The 22,723-nt window shown below is 40.5% G+C and overlaps 1 protein-coding gene across 1 annotated transcript in view; it reads right to left on the bottom strand.

Annotated features, from left to right (window-relative positions):
- Nucleotides 1-18,990, bottom strand: part of tll1 (tolloid-like 1) — a 54,787-nt gene extending 35,797 nt beyond the window's left edge. Inside the window, exons 1-2 of the mRNA XM_075464454.1 lie at nucleotides 18,847-18,990; nucleotides 16,976-17,454 (exon numbers count right to left, since the gene is read on the bottom strand). Of these exons, the coding sequence (XP_075320569.1) occupies nucleotides 16,976-17,156 (181 nt within the window). The 5' untranslated portion in view covers nucleotides 17,157-17,454; nucleotides 18,847-18,990. The remainder of the gene's footprint in view (nucleotides 1-16,975; nucleotides 17,455-18,846) is intronic.
- Between the last annotated feature and the right edge of the window lie 3,733 nt (nucleotides 18,991-22,723).

The raw sequence follows: 22,723 nt of genomic DNA, 5'->3' as shown, positions 1-22,723 counted from the left end.
AAAAAAAAAAAAACGAGTTCTCTAGGTCCCCTATATGTCCCGCTAGGTCCCTCCAAAGCCAGCAGGTTTGTTTACAAAATTGCAGACCGGACCGGTAAAAGGTAACTAATCAGGTTACGAGCTGGGGTCTGCTGCCTGTCAATCACCGATTGTGCACGCGAGATACAAGGTAGGCTCGTCCCCACGCTTATATATCTGGACTATTGAACTTCATTACGGGCTAGTCTACTTACTGTGTCTTCCATGATCGCAAATGACAGGTGAGTTGATGAATGAGGAGTCGTGTACGCGCATCTGGCGTGCACGTAGACGTGCACGAGTTCTCATGTGTTTTGACGGGGCGGGACAGGAAGTTGAATAACTTTTTATTTTTCGGTTAAAAAATAAGCATTTCTTGCATTTTGCGACTACGGAGGTCACCGTTTTCAACTTCAAGCGTTCTGATAGATCATGTAAACTCTTAAAATGCCAAAAATTAGGACTTTACGTATGACAACAACAAATCCTGCAGACTGCAGCTTTAAAGGACACAGACAGTCAGACTAATCAGCTGAGAGTTATTGAGGTTGTATCAATTTTGTATCCAACTCAGGAAGGGAAGCGAAACCTGTTGAAGACCTTGGAGTCGCAATATTAGCTCCTATTACAATCTTCTCTTTACCTGCACTCTACAGTCAAACTAAAGCCCATGTAAACGATATGTTGAGCAAAACTAGTTGAGTAGCTTTTACATGTGATTTGTGGACTTCCGAGACCATGGACTCAAATGCAAAATACAGTATGTAGTACTGAGGGGGGTTTGTTAGACACTGATATTGAAAAGATAAAGCAGACAGTTGTCTGTGTGTGTCTGTGTTTTTAAAGTACTAAATAAAAAGAGATGTTTGAATTAATCAATGAAAAGTTATGTGTGGTTATAAGAGGATGCAAGACACTGAGATGCATCTTTGGCTGTATCGAATTGTTATTACAAATGAATCCATTCATAATTAGTCATGAGGCCATTAAGGTTTTCAAAGAGTTCAAACTAAAACACAACTTTTGAATATGATACCAGATTATTATTCTAATATGATTGCTTGATCTGCAGAATTTCCCTTTTTATATGAATTGATTTTTCTATCACAATTAATATGAATATGTGCTATTCATTAGCCTTGGTCCCTTATCCTCAGTAAAACCAGAGTTTTATTTTTTTTTCCTATCATATGTGTGCTACTGTAATGGGAGCTCCGAAAGCTAATATGTCCACATCTGAGAGACTGAATGTTGTCATGTTCATATTAACTAGAGCAATATTACATCAAATTTGTTTATCCTCTTGAATATCATAATTTTCTTTTGGCCTAGTAGCTTTTGCTCTTCCTTTTGACATTTAACAAACTCTAAAGTACAATGCAGTAAAGAATTATGCACCGCTGGGTTATGCACTCATGCTGTACTCACTGGGGTGCAGCTAACACATACACACAGAGAATTCACACGTATGCCTCAGTAAGCTCCTCATTAAGAAAATATGAGGTCACACTGTAGGTGGGCTAATATGCGTGTGCATGTGCATGAACATGTGCATGTATGAGCCCTCCCAGTTGTGTGAAGTTCTCACACTGTATATAACTGTGGCTTTGAGCGTACTGTAATATCACAAAGAGATTATCTCAGATCTGTTTGAGGATTTTCTCCAAAAGTAATCACTGTGCATGCCGCTTGATCCACATTAACCCTTTGGGAGCAACATCAGGTGCTGTAGTTGGAGCTTTCCATACGCAGACAGTGTTGAAAACAACCATGATGAGGCAAGGTACCAAAAATGTACACTCCAAAACTGTATATTACGGAATGGTTTCCAGCTGAATGGGCCATTAAAATGATGCTCCACCCAAGAATCTTTTCAACATGAGACGCTCAGCCCAGTCGGATTGAAATGAAACTGTAAAAAACATGCAGTTTACAGAGAACAGAGGCTGTGGTCAGCTTAGATTCACAGCTTTTGCAACTAGTTTGGGGGAAAAAAGCATCACAACAGACATCAAAGCCAGCCCAGCATTTATGGGCAATAGGCTTCAAACAGACATGTTTTCCCATAATGTGGCTAAATAAATCACTATCTTCTCAGCCTTTATAAGAGTCTGATGTGGGCGCAGTCCTTTTCAAGCGAGCACATTTTTATTTGATGTTAGTAGTGTTTTGTCACAACTCCATCGCCAAGCCTGATTAACCTATCTCTTCATATTTACTTTACTTTACATTACGTATCTCATTGGTTGCCGGGATGTCGTACAAATGAGTTTAACATTGGGGGGGACACATATTGAAAACCTGACAGATAAAATAATTTTTGGGTGGGACAAATGCGTCTGTCTCCACTATTGGGGGGGGTGTAGGCGTAGGAACCCGTGACCCCCTGGTTCCTACGCCTATGCCCGGGGATCTCATTCAGACCTTCATATGAAAACAAAACATCACAAAATCCTTGTGTGAGGTTAAACTCATAGCAGATGTCTACTCATTTTGTTCTTGTTACTTTTGCATCAGGCCAGAGAGAGCAAGGACACAACACCATGTTCCAAAAAGACTGTGCATGAGGATTCAGATGTAAGCCATTTATAACACCTTCCTGGTAAACTAAAGGTGGTAAAAGAAATGATTGAATATAAATATATATAGTGTACATATACAAATCAGCATGTGACTACACTGGGGGAAAAAAAGAATAATACAATCCAGTTACGTGAAAAGAATCACTAAATCACTAAGCTTAGGAAAATAAAATATTTGCTTAAGGTTGGAAAGAAATGTATTGCACGTCACACATGATTAAACAAAATACAGAAGAAAAGTCAAGAGACATTGCGGATCTGTGATCGTATATTATTTCCACTCTCTGACATCTGATGTATGTGACATGCTTATTCTCTTAGCTGGATTATCATGAATTGCTTAAGGATGTTTCATCGTCCATCCATCCATCCATCCATCCATCATCTTCCGCTTCTCCGGCGGTCGGGTCGCGGGGGCAGCAGCTTGAGCAGAGAGACCCAGACGTCCCTGTCCCCGGCCACTTCCTCCAGCTCTTCTGGGGGGTACCCGAGGCGTTCCCAGGCCAGCCGAGAGACATAGTCTCTCCAACGTGTCCTGGGTCTTCCCCGGGGCCTCCTCCCAGTGGGACGGGCCCAGATCACCTCACCAGGGAGGCGTCCAGGAGGCATCCTAACCAGATCCCCGAGCCACCTCATCTGACTCCTCTCGATGCGGAGGAGCAGCGGTTCTACTCTGAGCCCCTCCCGGATGACCGAGCTTCTCACCCTATCTCTAAGGGAGAGCCCAGACACCCTGTGGAGGAAACTCATTTCGGCCGCTTGTATTCGCGATCTCGTTCTTTCGGTCACTACCCACAGCTCGTGACCATAGGTGAGGGTAGGAACATAGATTGACGGGTAAATCACCACGACGGGCCGGTGCAGAGCCCGCATCACTGCGGACGCCGCACCGATCCGCCTGTCAATCTCCTGCTCCATTCGTCCCTCACTCGTGAACAAGACCCCGAGATACTTAACTCCTCCACTTGGGGAAGGATCTCAGCCGGTTTCCAGACAATGTCAGCCATAGACTATGTAGAGAATTGGCTGGGAAGTAAATGGTCCATGCATGAGACAAGCAGCCTTTCTGTGTGGCCGTATCTGTAGCTACAACTGTGAGTTCTTGTGGGTGAGTGTTCACATAGGAAACTGAGCTGAGACCATTATTACAAACAACCAGGAAACTCAGAAGAGTTAAGATTTGACTCTTTGATATCATAGGTCCACATAAAACACACTCACTTTAATATCTATTTTTAGAGACTTAAATGCAGTCCCAGACACCGACATAGGCCCATTTACACACCTCTCCGACACACCACAGTGTGTGTGCTCGTGCTCATCCACAGACTAGATTAGGGACAGTTTCCCAAATCATAAAAAAAAAGAAAAAAAGAAAAACAGATGGCAGGGCTGCAGGCACACAACTGGATATCTGAAATGACCCGGACACAAAGCCTTGACTGATCATACACAAATTCATTTAACAGGAGTGCTGCCAGGCTTTCACCATTTCTAAAGTAGATTTATTTTTTGACATACTAATTAATTGTGCAACAGACCAAAAATAATCCAGGCATAAAATGGAAGAGATCAACTGAAAATATATGAAAAGAATCCTTTAAAAATGTTGCATCCTCTGTGCTACAGTTAATGAGTATGAATGTGAATAATTATGTTCATTACAAAATATGAGCGATATGTGTTACTTCAAAAGAACTTAACACATAAGGAGCACTTCATCTTATAAAGTGAGTGGTTGCAGGCTAAGAAATGTTTGGTATGAGACAGAATAACATAATATCATATGACACACACACAAACTTGGTGTAACCTCTTAATCATTTTACTGTGACACTGAGATTCCTCTCAAACAGGTCATGGGTTTGGTCAGACATTGTGACAGTACATGACTGTGGCTTAAATCTACCATCAGGACATCCTAGGTGTGTAGCCAAAAGACCATCAACTGGACAAATATATCAAATAAAGTTTACATAACAGGGAACAATGTCATTTTGTTTAGTAAATCCAGTGAACGGAAGAAAGGATTTTTCCTCACACATGTATTATGTAGACACTCTTCAAACATTACTTATTTAGTGAATTAGGTGGCCCTGCTTGCAGTGGAAAAAGTTTGTTTCTTTTAAGGTCACTTGTCCCAATAAGTCAAGACATTATGACAGCGAGTCAGCAGAAACTAATCTGAAGCAACTAAACGAAAATCGAACATCATTCATTTAACTGGCTACCCAATCTCAGCCAAAGTTAGCCAACAGCCCAAAACAGTTCCAGAACAAAGGCTCAAAAATTGTCCCATGACCATGTTTTTCACTCTCTTTTCTTAACTTTATATGGATATAAAGCTTCCATGATGGCATTAAACTGTCTCTGCATAATGATGTTGATCACCTGCAATGTCTTGCTACGTTAGAATTCAACTTTTATCACCAGATGGATTCTATCTATTCATGAGAGGTTTGTTCCAGTGAACTGACCAAAGGCTTTTGTTCACTTGTTATAAATGGAGCACCGCGTTAGTTCTGGCAGACCACGTAGTCAACGCGCCCTTTGCCTATTGGCTGACGCCGACCCAACCCTTATGGCCAGCTGCGCTCAATGGGTAATCAGCTGATGCTCGCAATTGGATGCTGGCATTTGGGGCACTTCATTTAAACTTGGTTTGCTGTCACTGCTTTTTTTTTTGCGCTCTGCTTGCACCCACCACCTCCCCTGCTCCACCGACTTCTCATTGCCAAACAATGTCATACTGTTGTTCATTGTTGCTTGCTCTGTTCTAGGGGGTTTGTTGCCTTTACAGCAAATGGAAGGCACTCCACCTGAGGATGCTGCTGTTCCCTGTCTTGGCTTCCATGGAGCTCATGGAAAAGTCGGGAACTTCCTCCGAACAGAGCCATACCGCCAAACATAAATTGTATGCATTCAGAATAAGCTTCTGAAATTCATCTCTGTTCTCATCTCGTTTTGACGAGAGTGGGTCTGACAGAAATATGGTTGTGCTTTTCCAGCAGAACTTTGCTTGTAACTCTTAGTTTCATTGTATAAGTGTGAAGCATCTCAAAACAAGAAAGCAGTAACTAAGTCATAAGTCTATTGATCCAAGCGGCAAAAGTGAACGTGAGTGCAGACTCTGACAGATTCTTCTGCTTCATAATCTTTAAAGAAAATAATTGAGCCATTTCACATAAGCCACAGATCATCACGAACTGTCATCCTAAATAAACATTTTTCAGACCAACTAATCAGGAGAAAACCAATGCAAATTATGACGATTCAACTTAATGTAAAACTTCAATATTTACTTATTAGAAATAATTGCTCCACTGATAAAATCCTACATTGCACACCCACATCAACTTTTATCCATTAAAACACTGCCAAAACACTAAAACAGCACGCACAGCATAACTTGTAATCCACCACCTTGTTACCAAGACACCATAACAAGGTCAGCACATCCAACTTTGTTCACTGTGTCAAAACACGGTTTGTGGTTGCGGTTTGAAAACTACTTTTCTAGAGGGGAAAAATTACATTTCAGGGTGAGCTAAGATCTGGCAGTGCTTCATTGTGGAATATAGAAAAAAGTAAGTTTACATATGAATGTAAGCTCGAGATCTGTGGCAGTAACAGAAGGGTGAACATAAGAAGATGAAGAGGAGAGAGTAGGGTATTGTAGTTTATCAAACCTGCATGGTGCTGCGAATGTACGAGCCTGGTGAGATTTTGCTACCAAGGACTTGCACTAAACTGAGTTCCCCATCCACCCTTCAGAGATATGCTGCTCCCTCTGGTTTGGATCTGTGTGGTGAGGGATTAGTACTGCAGCAGGATAATGACCCCAAAACACCTCAAAGCTTGGCAAGAACTACTTGAAGACCAAATACGATGAAGGACTGTACTAGACATGCTTCCTCGTGGGCAAACAAAAATTTTCTCCCCACAGGTGTCATGGAGCATTTGGAGCTATGTTTCTATGATACTCAGAATAGTTTCAAAAACAGGATTCTGACTGTAGGGAGAAGGTGAATCTTCCTCAGCCTTTAATGGGTTTACGTGAATGATTTGTTGCTGCTAAAAATACCATCAGGAAAAGCTAGGTGACAAAAGGACCCACATATTTAATAATTGAGCTATGTGTGGCAGGTGGGCGGAGTGCCGGCGGTGCTGACTCATGGCTTCAGCATCTCCGGAACAATTACGCTCCAGAACAAACAGTGGGATCTCAGCATGGCCGCAGCTTTTGTGCCGAGGTGGGAATCCTTAGGAAGAGTTCGGCAGCTCTGTGGCAAGAGTACTCTTCCCAGGAAAATCCTGTTTAATATAATATGAGTGAGACCAGTTGCTCCCTCGCTAACGTACACACAGTACAGCCACATTCTCAAACACACACACACACCTACATTATTATATATTGCTCTAGTTTCCTTGCTACTGAGGACTGGGGGAAGGGGTGATACTCAACAGTAGTTGCAGCTTAATGTTGAGTATCTTATCTAACCATTGTAGATCGTGTAAAATCTAAATCTAGTTTTAATTTCCTTTTAGTCCTTTACTTCGTTCATTTTATGTTGATGTGGTACAAGTCCAGAGAGTGGAATAGTGATGCTCACGAACTTACACAGATTCACAAAAAATGAGGCAAAGACACAAGTATGAGCTGAAAGCTTCTTCCAAGACGATGTGGCTTATCTTTATGAGAGAAAAAATAAGAGGAAAAGGAAAGGAAATTGAAATGTAAAAGCTCTCTGCAAAACCATCTAAATAGGTGTTTTTTAAATCCAGGAACAAATTGTGTTTAGGATCAGAAATGCACCTTTAAACAACTGTACATGCCAGTCTCTGCTGTAAATATATTGACTGACACGACCACAAGCATTATTCAGACCATCAGACTTTACACAACAGGGCATTTATACATTGTAGTTAGGTCAATCATGGGGTGGTAGTTTTCCAAACAATGGTTTGATCCCACATTGCCACTGGTGTGCTCATATACGTATGACTGTAGAGAAAAGGTGCTGCATATATAGAGAGCCAAGGTTAACCGGCACTATTAAGTGTGGACTATTTACCATTTATAGTCAGCATGACTAACTAAAGTGGTCAAAATCAGTTCGGCACGTATTGTGGTGTTCTTCGTAATGTGTTAAGTCAAAGACATTCCATATTCAATTACATATTTAAAAATTAGCAACATCCATCTGTGCTGTCCAATAAGAATTAGTAGTCTGTGCTTAATGTAAACAATTTGATGTAGGGAGCTGGGAGTCCACATTAGAAACAACGGACTTGAATTAGAGTCAATAAGACTGGACATTGACAATCATTCCTGTCCAATCAGAGGAGAGATGATTTTGTTGTCTTCAACTGTGCTATAGGTCCTGAAAAGAAGCACATATTCAAGCCACACAATGGTATGAGTACCTCTGGGACTCAGGTGAGTTATACTTTACTGTACTGCAGAAACAGTTATTCTAGCAAGCAGTTGTTTGATTGATGATTTCTATTGTGACTCTTGTGCAGTTTCCCAAGTGTATCTTTGAAAGTTCTTCTTCAGCTTTAGGACCTGCAGCATGATTGAACCATTTTCCCTCTGACATGACAGTTCAATCTGTAAGCGAGCGTTTTACAGTCCAATCAGTTTGAGGTATGAAGACATGGTCAATATTTGCACTCATAACATCAGAGTCACACAGGGTGTGGGAATATTGAGCACTGAGTTTTATCCAATTTTCTGCTTTTCATCCGAGGACAGATGTTCTTTTTTTGTGTGTGTAACTTTACGATCTTTGGTTTTGTTTTGTTGCAAATCAATCTTTTCTACATGCACTTGTTATTTTTCTACACATACACCAACTTGAATTTCTCATGCCGATTTGTTTCACGGTGATTCAAAACTATGAACTCTGAAATTTTAATATTAAGCCAATATTAATTCACAAACTCAAAATCTTGTTGACTTGAATGTAATTCAATAAAAACTAATCATTTAACTCTTCATGTCACTGAAGAAACTTCAGAGCTAAATCTTGAATTGTGATCATGCTTTACCTGATCTTTAAATCCCACAGAGTTTAGCTGTTGCACATACTCTTAAATCCAGTAAACTGTATGCTGTGCTTTTTGGGGCAGCTGTAGCCAGGATGGAGAGAAGCTATCAGCCAATCTGTGGTTCAGTTTCCAGCTTCCCAAGACCAGATGTTGAGGTGTCCTTAGGCAAAGCACTGGACTCCACAATTCCTCCAATGTGTCCACTAGTGTGTGAATGTGTGTCATAGAGAAAAAGGTAGTGTGTAGCCTGTAACACCGTATAGACTAAGAAGTGTTGTCTGAGTGTGTGTCAGTGTAAAAGTGCTTGAAGTGTTTTGAGCTTAGAAACTTGTCGTCAAAGCTCTTTGGCTATTGCTTTCTGCTTTGCAATTAAAAGCAAATTCTCACACTTCTATAGCACACTTAAGAAACACATGACCTAATGTGCTCTACCTATTCTTTGTCCAATCTTGATTAGATTAGAATATCAAACCAAACATTTTACATCTACATGGTAAGCTACCTTTAGAGGGAATGCCTTGAAATGCAGACTTTTTGTGGTGCTGAACCTTATCAAAATTTCTGATGTTCTGCCTTTTTTTTCGATCCCAAAGCTGGAGTTCCCATTGTTGTTATCCCGTTGTTATCAAAGCCGACTTAATAAGGACTTAATAAGCCAAGGTTTTATATAACGAGCTGAAAAAGTAAACAACAGACAGAGGAATGGACTGACAGTGAAAACCAGAGTATATTGAATCTATACATGACAGAAGAACTTTAAAATGAATTCTGACTGGACCACCTTACCTTACTTCAGCATTTCTGTATGCGGTTCAGTGTCTCATCAACCTCGACAGTTTAACATATGACTAACAACAAGATTAGACTTAGAAGAGTGATCAGGACCAACTGCTGCGACCACACTGCTGATGAGGGAAATGTCTCTGTGAAAGTCTGTGAGAATAAAAGGGCCTGTCAAGTATTTTTCTCTCAGTGTGGTAGTGTAACTTTGTTTCCTGTATGTGGTCGTGTGAGGTCCAAGGTCGTTGTTACTGTGTGCTCTCATACTTTAATAGCATGCTTCAAGTTTTATTGAGTGTAACTCATGTCGAAATTCATATTTGCATTGAAGCACAAAGCCATACCACTGATCTTAAACGAGGCCCAAGCTGTGTGGAAGAAAGGGGTGGAAATGAGTGGATGGCTCACTACATCAAATTGAACCAGCTGCTGTAAACAGAGCTACAAGGGCAGGACTGAGAGAGTACTGTGGTACTGTAGGATGTGGTATTTTCACCAAAGCATGCAACAGAAGTTTCATTGAGACGTCAGACAGCGTATGAAAAAATGCATCTCGTCTCCCCCGAGTATTGCACGTACTGTCACTGCTCGCGTAATACACCACACTTGCTTCAGAAAAAAAAGACAGAGTAGTTCTTCTCTTGGATCACTTCTAAAGAAACAACTCGCAGCATTTGGACACTTACGTTTGTTTAGCTTTCACTCCATGTGTGTGAGGATTTAAGGAGAGCAGTGATTTGGAAGGAAGCATGAATGACTCTTTAGTGAGCGTAAGAGCATGTGCATGTGCATAAGTGTGTGTTTGCGTGCCCGCGTGTGTGTCATCTCCAGCTGAGCAGCAGGATGCAGACAACCAGGAAGAGATAAGCGAGGGTGAATGGAGGGAGCTATGTGTGTATGTGTGTGTCAAGTGTGTGAATATGCGTGCATTTGTGTGTTCGCGTGTGGAAATCACTTCACAAAGGCCTGGAAGTGTGTGTTCCCCTGTCTGCCAGCACGGGACTCAGAGGAGATAAGCAGACAGCCAAATATTCCCCTTGTGTTTTCCCAGCAAAAACAGGAGGCGGAATACCAACCACTCAGACCGATGCCACAGGGTCAAGCCTGGAATGAGTTGGGCTTCCAGGTCTTACAAGCTGCCCATAGAAACACACAACAACCAGCTCTTCGCACAGTGAAAACAAAATTATGATAAAACGATTTGTTAATAAATCAATAAAATCACAATTTAGTCCAAAAAATCCTATTCAGTGAAATCAAGAAATAAGTAGACCCTACAAGTGCATATACAGTATTCATGTGTATGCATGTGTCTCTGCAGGCCCTGGCTTATGAGCTGCTCTGTGCAGATGCTTTCATAAGGTTAGATGATCAAAGCTTGTGTTTAGGTATGTACTGCATGTTCATGTAGGCAGTAAATACACAGGAGGCTAGAGTGATACTTCTAGTTCATTTAAATAAGATCATTAATTAATTTACGTTGTAAAGATTGGGGATGAACATGTGATTTTAAGTGAGTAAAAAGAGATACAAATGACTAATTTGTATTTATAGTATACTATGCATACATACATTTATTTCATCACATGAATTTTTGTGCATACACACATATAACAACATAATTATAGAAAAACAATCACAGACAAACCTTTTATCTTATCATGGAGGTGTCCATGAGATTGTCATGTAAGGTTTCATTCTCTTTTCACTTAAATGACCAAAAACTTCTTTAGATTCTACGCAGAGTCATTCAAGCTCTTCAGTAGTCCTTAAACTCTTATCCATGCAATTGTCTATCCATTTAAATTACAGTAACAAATCTTTTTGCAGGACTGCCATAATTATTGTTTAGAGCTGATTTTAAAAACCTTTTTGCTCGTTTTTATAACAGTTGAATTGCCGTGCAGCATCTTACATGATGTACTTCTCCCCCCTTTGGGGCCCTATACACCAAGACGATTATCAGCCACTAGGAATGTCTGGAACATCGATGTACGCATGACTCTTGTTTTTTGGTGTATAACGCACTCTTGGCTCTGTCGGATCACATTAATGCTTTTTGGGGCTGATTCAACATGTTGAATGCTGATTCACTGAAGCAATGCGGTAGCTTAAATCAAAAACACAGGAATCTCAAACACGTCTACCTGAGCTGGACTTTGATGATAAGAACTGAACTAATAATGGACTGACTTCATTCACATCTTTCTTCTTTTTTGATAATGCAGATACTCTGCTCCATTCTGCACCATTAAAGTTATGTCCTCCTTTAAAGTCATAGCTTTGACGTCAATCAAGATTGTACATAGGAGTTGGAGGTCGTATTTGCGGTGAGTTAAAGTGCAAATTGTTTTCCCAGACACTGGCGACATGAGGAGGCACAGCGGGGGTCTTGCCAAGGCTGGTTCTAAGTCAGATTGGTGTATCAGAGCTCTTACGCCTCTGCTTCTGGATCAGCAGACCAGCTGCGTGTCCCAGCAGACCAGCGGGACACGCCGGGTTGCTCGTGTCCCGGGCCAGACTGTAGACAGAGCTCCACAACTGCAGAAAAATCTTCCATTTAAAATGAAACAAGTTACATCTGTGTCTATTTAAAAACTCAATGTCAATTGCTTTTTTCGTTTTATTTACAATAGCTTCCTACTGTATTTAGCTTTTATCTGTAGCCAGGATTATTATTTCTACCAGTTTTTATTGTTTTTCCATGTAATTCATGTTTCTATTGTCAGTACAAATAAAGCTTAATATTATCACTATTATCTTCGGGTCCACTGAGTCTGCTGATGAGGACCAAAGTATTCACAACGCTGATCTTGATCTAGTACTATAATACATTTTCTCCAAGTCCACTGATCAAATAAATACCATGTTACCATATCAGAACATAAAAGGAATGTAAGGAGTGCATACTTGGTGAATACTAAGGGCTCAGTGGTCTATAGGAGGATATAAACAGATGGATATTTGATCCATGAGAACAAAAACACTTTTGATATTGAGCACACTGGGAGCACAGACCTCCACTGAGGCACAAATCAGCACCCAAACCCATGAAAAATATCTGATTTTTTTTTTTAAACCAGCACAAAACGTTACTGGTTCTTCTTTTGCTCAAGAAGAGGCGAAATCATCATGCAGCAACATCTGGTAAGCTGTGTCTCCACAGAGATAAAAGGAAATGAGAGTGGAAAACTCAGCTATTGTGTCATTTAAAAAAAAAAATTTCATAAAACTAACATTTCACTCTGTTGTCCAACGTCACTATTTTAAGTTCAGTCATGTGATCAGTTTGTGGTGTCACAGCTTTCAACACCCCTATGTAGCATCAGAGAAGAGTGTGGAGGAAAAATAAAGAGGTCTGCACTCTTTTATATTTATTTTATATTATAGACTTAGAACTTTTGTTTCTCATTCACCCAACCACAAAGACAGCGCTTCTTATCATATATATGCACTCTATATACAGTATGCAGCTCTTTTGTCTCTACAATCACGCGCTAATGAACATACTGGGGCTAAGTGTCTTGCCCAAGGACACTTTGACAAACTTGAGATCAAACCACTGATCATTTCATTGTAAGGCAACCACTCTACCAGCTAATCCATAGGAAGCTGGACATGATGGCAAGAGCAGGTTCTGGAAATCTCTGTGTTTTGTTCACAGCACATCAAGAATGGTAGATTAGCAAGTCTCCCTGCAAACTGTTTCTCTGTTGATATTGACCACATGATAATATTGCAGAGTGAGTGGAAAGCAATATTCAAGTCAGCAGACAGGAATATCTTTCTCTGTAAATGTTTCAAAGGATTACCTGATGCATTTTAGGATGGGTTGATATGCTGATTTTCCAAACTTATCACAAGGTCTTATCTAGATCATCTCCGAAAGAAGTCAGGAGTGCATGTCATGGACAAGTGAGTTTTCGTGTGAGACTCCTCTGGAACATGCACGTTTACACCTCAAAAACAGTCAGGAAAACAATCTTGAAAGCTGAAAAGTGAGCCAAGCCAAAGAAAGAAAAGATTTTTTTTCTAAAAATAACCAAAAGGTGATGTCTAGAAATAAGTTCAATTAACCCACTATTATGAGTAAATGAGGTTTAAAGTCACAAGATAATGAACAAATGGACTTGCCATCTTCAGATAATAGCATCAAAATTAATTAATGCAATTAAAGTATGTCTGTTCTCAGCATTTGTAAATGTGCATGAAAAATGTTACTTAAAACCGAAAACACAAAACAGTTTTCCAACCCAGGGAAAAGGGATACCCAAACATGTCTGTGGGTGAAATGCTATAACACATCCTTTCAAACTAATACACTACATTCTCTGTGTACATGCATATTTACAGAAAAAAAAATTTAAAAAACATTGCTCATGTTTTTTTAACTAGGTTATTTTAACCTAAAAATCTCGCACAGATAGTCAAATACATGTAGACTGACGGTCTCCTTGTTACCTGCCGGGCTTCCATCCAACATACGAACACACATAAACGGTACATTTCAGTATAGCTGAAAGCCACAGAGTCATGGGAGTATCTACATAAAATCACTGATACAGAGATCAGTGTAATTTCTACTTGAACAAACATGCAAGCACACACACACTAGTCAGGGTTGTCAGGTTTGTGAAGTTGGTATGTGAGGAATGCGCATCAGGCAGCTTGTGGACGGTCAGTGCTCTGGGTGGAGTTCTTATCAGTCAGATGTGTCATCGCAGACAACTTTAAGAACAACTAAAACACACATATGCAGGTGGATACACAAATATATCCATAATAACACACAAAGTACTTGGAAGTGTAACCCAAACACAAATCTGGACTTTAAAAGATCATTACAGAGGAGAGGAGAGGTTCAGATTATTCTGCAGGGTCCTCAAGAATCATGTTCAATTAAAACATTGAAACAGACATCAAAACTCTAACAAGCTGGTCTATACAAACAGTGGTAATCGTTGAAAAAAAAAACATGTTTATATCACAGACAGTATACAGTCTGTGATATAAACATGTTTTATACTGTAAGCATACACCTGATCACATGAACTCATAGGAGTGCACGATGGGCAGACCTATGACAATCAGGAGATTTAATTGATGAAAATTATTATCATACAAATATATGAGATGATCAATTTAATAGTCGCTTTCATTTTTCATGTCAGAAGCCTGATAATACTTTGAGAACACATATATCTTAAAAAGAAGAAGAAGCATTTGTTTGTAATAAACATTGGGGGATGTAAATAAGTATTGAATACGAATAAGAATCGCATGTTTCTTTCCCTTGAGCATTTTAAACGACAAGTGCAGGGACTGGGTACAGTGACGTAAACTGCATTACACCCCAGGAAAGGAGATTAACGGAAGAAACGCTGGACTATTCTTTAAGAGAAGAGATAATTCCGTCCCGCAGTACTTCATGGACTCATCTTTCAAAGCAACCCTAGTTAGTACATTTGTACTAACTAGAGAGGTGAGTGTGCATTTTTGTGGAATTTCCTTTACTTCTCCAAATAACCAACTTTGACAATGAAGTAATAACGTTGAACACACTTTTGTGAAATATGGCTGCAGGCCTACTTTCAGTACTGCATACGCACTTTACATCTTACTCATTTAATGCGTAAAAACGTCTTTCAACAGTGACAGCTATTCTAAACACAATGAAAAATACAATTTAATTCAGCTGAAATTCCCAGTTTCAGCAGTGTTTTCACTGACCATCTTTATTGTTTTAAGAAAATTTACACAAATTTTGAATTATTATCGGCAACACATTGCGCCACATCACTGTGCCCTATGATTACACTTTCTAATCATTTGAGAACTGAAGAGGACACTATTTGTTGCTGTAAATTTTTGTTGAATACAAACTTTCAGCTGCTCAACAGTCGTGGTTTTCATCTTCTGATACTCTTGGCAGTGTGCCATACATTTTCATTAGGAGACAGATCTGGACTGCAGGCAGGCCAGTCAAGTACACAAACTCTGTGTCTATGAATCAACACTGTTGTAAGTTAGGTAGAGTGACATCTGGCATTCTCCTGCTGAAATAACTACAGACCTATGTATGTCAAGTGAAAATTCTATCATATGCCAGTGCATTAGCGATAATTTCCTGTATACATATGCACACATATATGTCATACCATAGCTTTGGGCCCCCCCATACCATCACATACACTGGCTTTAGCCCCTTCCACTGGTAACAGTCTCAGTGGTCTTTTTCATCTTTGGTACACGTTCTTTTCCCAAAATATGTTTTCACAGAACATGTGTCCAAACTCTTTATGTTCATCTTACATGAGCTTGTGCTCAGAGATCTTGGCAGTGTTTTGTTTAGTTGATGTATGGCTTCCTCCTTGTGTAATAAAGTTTCAGGTTAGTTTCTGGATGCAGCAGCGGACTGTATTGAGAAAATAGTTTTCCCAGGTACTCCCGAGCCCATGTTGTTATATCAATCATAACGGTTTCTCATGCAGACTTATTTAGACTCATCGATGATTTGCTTGCACAAACTGGTGAGCAATGGCCCATCCTTGTTTGGAAAGACTAAGCCTTTGGTGGATCCTCCTTGCATACCCAATGTTATCACCCTCACATGTCACCAATTATTCTGCTGATTGTAGAATCCTCACTGGTACTGTTTTGCTTTGCCTCTAGCCCAACCTTTTTTAATGTGTTGCTGACATCAAGTCCTCGATTTGTTTCTGTTTTCTAAATACAGGGAATTTGCTCAGTGAAGACATTGAAAATCATTTCCTGATGTATGGCTAAAAAAAGGTTTAAAATAATGAACAAATCACAGATTTAGGTTTTTGTTGCTTTTTGGAAAGATTTCCAACTTCTATAGAACTGGGGTTTAGTACACAAAGATGCCTCTCGTGGCTTTAGATCAAACATGGTTGCAGTGTGGTTAGTCTGTTATTAAATGTCCCAGTCTTTTTTTCTTATCATCGTATGTCTGTGTGTGTGAGAAGGAAAGAGAGAGAGAGAGAGAGAGAGAGAGAGAGAGAGAGAGAAAGGGAGAGCACTGTGCATGAGTGCCTGTGACGGCAGAGTTAATTCCAGCTGTTTCTCATCTCTATTGATGGTTGATTTAACTTTTGCCTACATGCGCAAACATACACACTCAAATAGCCTCCCCACACTCAAAGCGGTATTGTCGCCGAACTCATAACATTTTGCCCTCAGGTGATGCACGCGCTGTGTGTGTGCGTGGCCTAAAAAGTGCATCTCGACGGGGAAACGCGGCTTAGCTGGACCGTCACGGGGCTGCACGTGGCATCTATCTGTGGGATCACCGCGAACACTGACTTATCGTTTATGAAGGGTGGGGAAAGAGGGGCATCTGGACCTGTGCTCACGCACATAAACACACGCGCGCTGTCATCGCTCATACACACGTACACGTGCCTCATCAGAGACAGATGTAGCCTAAGAGCGGATCACTCTCTGACCACACACGCAAAAGCAATATTCTTGTGACAATTTGTTGTATTGAAACTGATATAAAGTTAAATAGGACTCACCAGCTTTGCACGGGTCCTTGTAGTCAATAGTGTCCGCCTTCTCTTCTTCATAATATTCAAAATCTGCCTCCTCGTAGTCGAAACAGTTAGAAATAGTAACTTTGCTCCAGAAAGTCAAGCCCGCAAGCACCAGCGTGATCCAGCGCATCTTACCGGCCAGTGCCAAGGACACTCGGTCCATCTGAGGACTAAAATAAACAAACAAAGGCCTCTATGCTCGTCTCTTTTGCTGACAGGAGATGGTCCTCACTCTAAAGGAAGCTACGACGGCAGGAATTTATCGCCTCATCGTGAAGATCTCTGTCCTCATTGACAGTAGTAGTGGATAGCTGCCGTGGTCTGCGGTGAGTTACTCTGCCCGGCTCTCCTCCATGGTGTGAGTATTCTGAGGGATCTGTGTCCGTCTGCCGTCTGTCAGTCAGCAAAGTGCCCGCTGAGGAGCTCCGCTGTCCTCCGCTGTGGCTTCGCAGGTGAGACTGCTGTGGGACAAACAAGAGAGAGAGTGTGAGGTGATCAGCACTCTGAGCGTAAAGACGCACGGCAGTGTCTCTGCTGCACGCACAAGAAAAATCAGTCCTGTATATTTCTAGCCAGCACTGATGTCTCTCCCTCTCCCTTGTGTCCGGTGGTGGTAGCCTACTGTCTCTCTCAGCCCATGTCAGCGCACCGCCCTCACACACACACACGCACGCGCGCGCACACACACACACACACACACACACACACACACACACACACACACACACACACACACACATTGCCACACATACCTGCACATCTCCACCTAAGTGGTGATGAACCAAAACTATCTTTGTCTTCTTTTGTCCTCGTTCTCTGTGCGTCCGCAAATAAATGTCAGAGGTTTCTCTCATCTCAGTGCAGTGACAGCGGAGGAAGCGCACTGATTATTACGGGTCATTGGACCATTATTCGCACCGATCTGTAAAAATAAAGAGAACTCGCATGAATAAAACCGGTAGCGGTAAAAGTAACAGGGCGACCACAAATTTGCCTGTAGGTTTCATGGCTGTTATCTGGTTATTTAGAGGTAAGTGCCAAGTAGGTGATAGCTAAACCATAAATGCCCAAAGGGGTAGGAAATCCTTATAGCCACGGCGTGACAATTCAGTATTTTATACTGCCCCCTTTCTCCTCATTCTCATGTGAAGTGAAGAGAAAATAAATCAGGTGTTCAATTCAAACCATTTGTACGTAAGAAGAGACAAATTAAAAGATTAACAGATCGTGATATTTTGACTAGTTTTAACACTGTTGGGGATAGAGCTTTTCATCAACGCGCCTCTGCATTTTCAATTATCATCCAATTCAATTCGCTCTATTATTTCAGCGATAGATAGATAGATAGATAGATAGATAGATAGATAGATAGATAGATAGATAGATAGATAGATAGATAGATAGATAGATAGATAGATAGATAGTCTTCAACTGTGATGACTTTCCTAATTGGTCATCAACCATCTTGGTCGGACAACAACAGATAAGTGAACTGAGTTTACGTGGGTTCATGATCCTCCACGGCATCCCTGACACCCACAAGTCCTGCGGAGCTCCTTTGCCTCTGTTTATGAGTACGTGAGGACCTATTGTTGGTTTTAAATGTTGTGTCACACGACAAAAAATACCACTAACAGTCACCTTAACTGGGCGTCTTTTCTCTGATTATGCACGGACTGAAAAGTTGTCAACAATATCCCAACTGCAGCTTTCACACACACACAGCAGACAAGAGCAGTGAAAATAAAACTGAAGCAGTTGCTGACAGACGAGCAGTGCAGTCTGTGAGCAGTGAACACCTTGCCAAGGCAAATCCTCCTGAGATGAGCTCACCCTGCGTCTCCACAGCTTACCTGATTCGTTTACCTGTCCGGGGCGCGTCGATTTGCTGCGGCGTCACGAAGCGACCCATCACGTTTCAAATGCTGGGGACTTTCACGGGATTCTCAGGGGCCCTCCGGTGTCACTCGGTATCGGCAGCTCCGAACGTGCCCGTCTCCCCCATTTATTACCGGTAGATTACCGGAGCGCTGTCGCTGTTGCTCCCGACTAATCCTGCCCTCTGGGAGAGGTAGCGGAGCGCTGACGTCACGCTATCAATCCAGCCACAAGCTGTCCACAATAGGCTACACGTCCCGGAGTATGGACACAAATCCCCTGGAGACAAAACACACACACACACACACACACACATTCACACGGAGATAATTTGGTGTAGGTCAACACACTTCTGATCTTTGGGGTCAAAATTGGGGACAGTGTACACAGACACCATGGGAAACTATCAGAAAAAGGAGCAGCAATCAGCAAGATCATAGATCTCCTATAAAGACCTGGGTGAAATTACTTTAAAATTTCAATGTTTAGGCCAGCAATGCTGGTGCAAAAACTTTTTGGTTGGAGCATAGGCTGGGGGAGCAAGCAAAGAGTTACTAACACAGTATGCAATTCAGGAAGGCAAGACTAAGCATAACTGTGAAAACCATCACCAGCAGGGTGTGCTGAAGCACTGTTGCTTAGGTCAGCAAAACTGTTACAGTAAGCAATTGTGCTCCACAGATGCTTGGATTTTACTTAAATGCAGAATTGTTTTAAACCATAGGGGTTTCGAAACAAAAACACACTTGTGAAAGCCTGAAACATAGCAGTTTTAATTAAAGTATCCATCTCCTGCAGCACTTGCTGATGTTAACCCTATAATATTTACTACATGCTTCGTAGATTAGCATGTTGTCCATATCTGAAAAATGTTCTAATGCACAAAACACAGTCTGGAAGGAAAGAACCAAGAAAAGAGTTTAAACCACTCTTCAGTTTGAAAGTCACCCCTCAAATTCTTATCTTTAATATCAAGTGACTATTTCTGAAAGTTACATTACAACCATTGATTGTGAGTTGTTCAATGGGTTGTGTATTCGACATGATCCCTTGTGGTTTCATATCATTGGTAGTTTTTCATAAACATATAAAGTATTCTGTTGTTTCATTTGTCTTATTTTCGGGAGTAACAGCTATGATCTGCCTTTAAATAATTTTACTGATCAACATTCAACAAACTGATGAATGTCATGTCATATAATTTCCTCCCCTGGGGTAACATGTTACAAAGTGACTTGTTTTGGACTCACATTACTTTGTTTCTAATAAAGTTAGGTAAGGTTAGTTTTGCAGTCATAATGTTATTTTTTTAAGCAAGACATCAGTTACAGATTAAACTTGATTATATTTCCAAGCTAATTTAGTCAAAACAAGAAAAATTCCGATATGTATTTGCATTATTTCTGTTTGTCTCTTACTCCTTGTCCATCTGACTAATTGGAAGGGGATTTTTGGGTGTAAAGGAGAAACAGCAGTCAAGAGAAATGCAAATAGTATTTTGGAAAAGTGTCTGCGGCAAGGAGCTCCACCTCAGACTGAAAATTGGTCCAAAATAGCTCCACAACGCTGGTGACAAGGCAGCGCGTTTAGGAGAAGGATAATGGTGCAACAGTAGCGTTGAAAAGACAGTGACTAACCATTAGCTTGGCTAAATCTATCCCTCTGAGGCGAAATAAAGACATAATTTCTGGACATGTGGAGGGGGAAACATAACGTTCAAAAGCAGATGTGCTCAACACACCAGCTGGACAAATGAATCAACATGACAAACAACTGGCAAAAAAATATTTTTGTTCACCAAAAACCCCCAAAAGAAGTCCCTTTCCTTAGTAGTCAACCCAAAACTGTAATAAGTCACCCTCTGAACACAATAAAGTTATCTCAAAATGAATAAACCAAGCATGGGTATGATGTTTCCAAAAAAAACCTCCATAAAGCACTATGTGTATATGTGTGTGTATATGTGTATGTATGTATGTATGCGTGTGTGTGTGTGTGTGTGTGTGTGTGTGTGTGTGTGGTCTGGATACTCCTCCTAAATAATTGCTGTTCAAGACTGAGAGGTAATGAATGGCATTCTTCAGCCACTTACTGTACCCCAGTATAAGTACCATCCAGCCTATTTATTCAGCAAAAAGGCTTTCTTTCTTAAATAGGATCCAGCTATTAAAACAACTGCTGTGTGCAGGTATTTGTGTCCCTATTTAAAGCATTTATTGATTAGCGAGTTTCTGAAACTCTATGAAAGTACCTCGCCAGCATTTTGTCGCAGTACACTGACCACCTCCAACCCTCCCCGAAACCACACAATCTCATTTCCAAACACATACACAAAAGAGAAACCCTCAAACTGAGCGGCAGCCTCCTGAGACTTCCCCAAGTGCTGTGCTCGGCAGCTATTGGAGCAATATTATTAGCTTTATTTCATACACTTCACCATCAAATCTATATGCAGTAGCCTTGAACTCCACAAGAGAGGCACTGTACTTCAACTTTAGTGGTGTGTTTTGCTCAAATGCAGTCTTTTAAGTCATCAAAATGCAATAATAAAAGTGTGCATTTATCTCACTAACGCCTGGAGCTGCAGATGAACTGAGCCAGTTGCAATGGAAATGTTTAAAAAAAGGTTTTATTAGAATTTCAAAACTTTTCCATAGCTTTTCAGGAACAAATCCTTTGTTTAGAGAAGAGAAGTGTATTTCAGTCTTCCTGATATTTCATGTGGTTTTTAAATCACAGCTTATTTCATTACTTTCACAATTACTTAAACAATACATTCTCAACAACAGGCACTGTTATTAAGTTGCCACATTTGAGATAGTAATTCAAATCGTATTAATTCCAAATTCCTTTTTGGTACATACATGCAAAAATATACGCACATATCCACGCAATAATATTTTAGACAGACAGATGATAATCTATTTTTAAACCTCAAGAAACCCAGCGCCAATATATATGCATATTTACAGAAAAGCTTGGATCTCATTAGGTCCATAAAGCCTCATTATTTCATTCAGACAATTAGAATTTGATAAATCTACCACAACTTTCAGCACATTTATTGGATTTCATGACATTTCCAGGCCAAGAAAAGGAAACTCAAAAATTCCATGACCTTTTGAGAGTTTTCTTAAATATGGGAATTCTAGATTTGAAACTGAGCCTGTTAATATCTTAAAGTCTTATTAGCAGCAGTGATGTAAAAGTGTACTAGTGGCACTGGTAACCACAACAGTTGATTGGCTCAGAAACTGAGTGTTCCCGACTAACTCAGAGATCTCGACTTGATTTGAAGGCAAAAACATTCAAGTGTCAAATTCTGACCAACATGACAAAAATGACAGCAGCAGCAGGTAGACCTTGGTCTTAAAAACAGTTTTGTTTTAATGGTCTATTGAGGGATCTGATACACCTTTAAAGGACTTCCTTATGAGGACGTGTCATGTTTTGAACTTATCCCTGGGGTGTTTTTAACAATACTTGGTAGTAGATCAGAAACAACTCTACAACAAGCTCATATTGCAATGTCACTGAAAAATAAATGCAATGCACTGTTGTTTGCTTTACTCTGTTTATTACAGTTAATTGTATCCAGTTCAATTATTACAAGACCATCTAAAATAGATGCAGCAACTCTTTTTTCACCAGATGAGTATCTGAGTGCTAAAATGTTATTTGTTGGTTTTTGGTTTGTTTACAATCTCCACTATTTCTTAATTGTGCGATAAGGAACTATGCAGCTACATGACTAGTTCACAATAAATTATGATAATGAATTAATTATTATTGATAGGACAGCAGGACAAAGTACACAGAGCGAAACCTTGCATGGGTGAAAAAAGACAGGGA

The sequence above is a fragment of the Odontesthes bonariensis genome, chromosome 4, assembly GCF_027942865.1.
Source record: "Odontesthes bonariensis isolate fOdoBon6 chromosome 4, fOdoBon6.hap1, whole genome shotgun sequence".
Lineage (NCBI taxonomy): Eukaryota > Metazoa > Chordata > Actinopteri > Atheriniformes > Atherinopsidae > Odontesthes > Odontesthes bonariensis.
The sequence above is the reverse complement of the archived record's forward strand: the minus strand, read 5'-3'. Positions and strand labels throughout refer to the sequence as shown.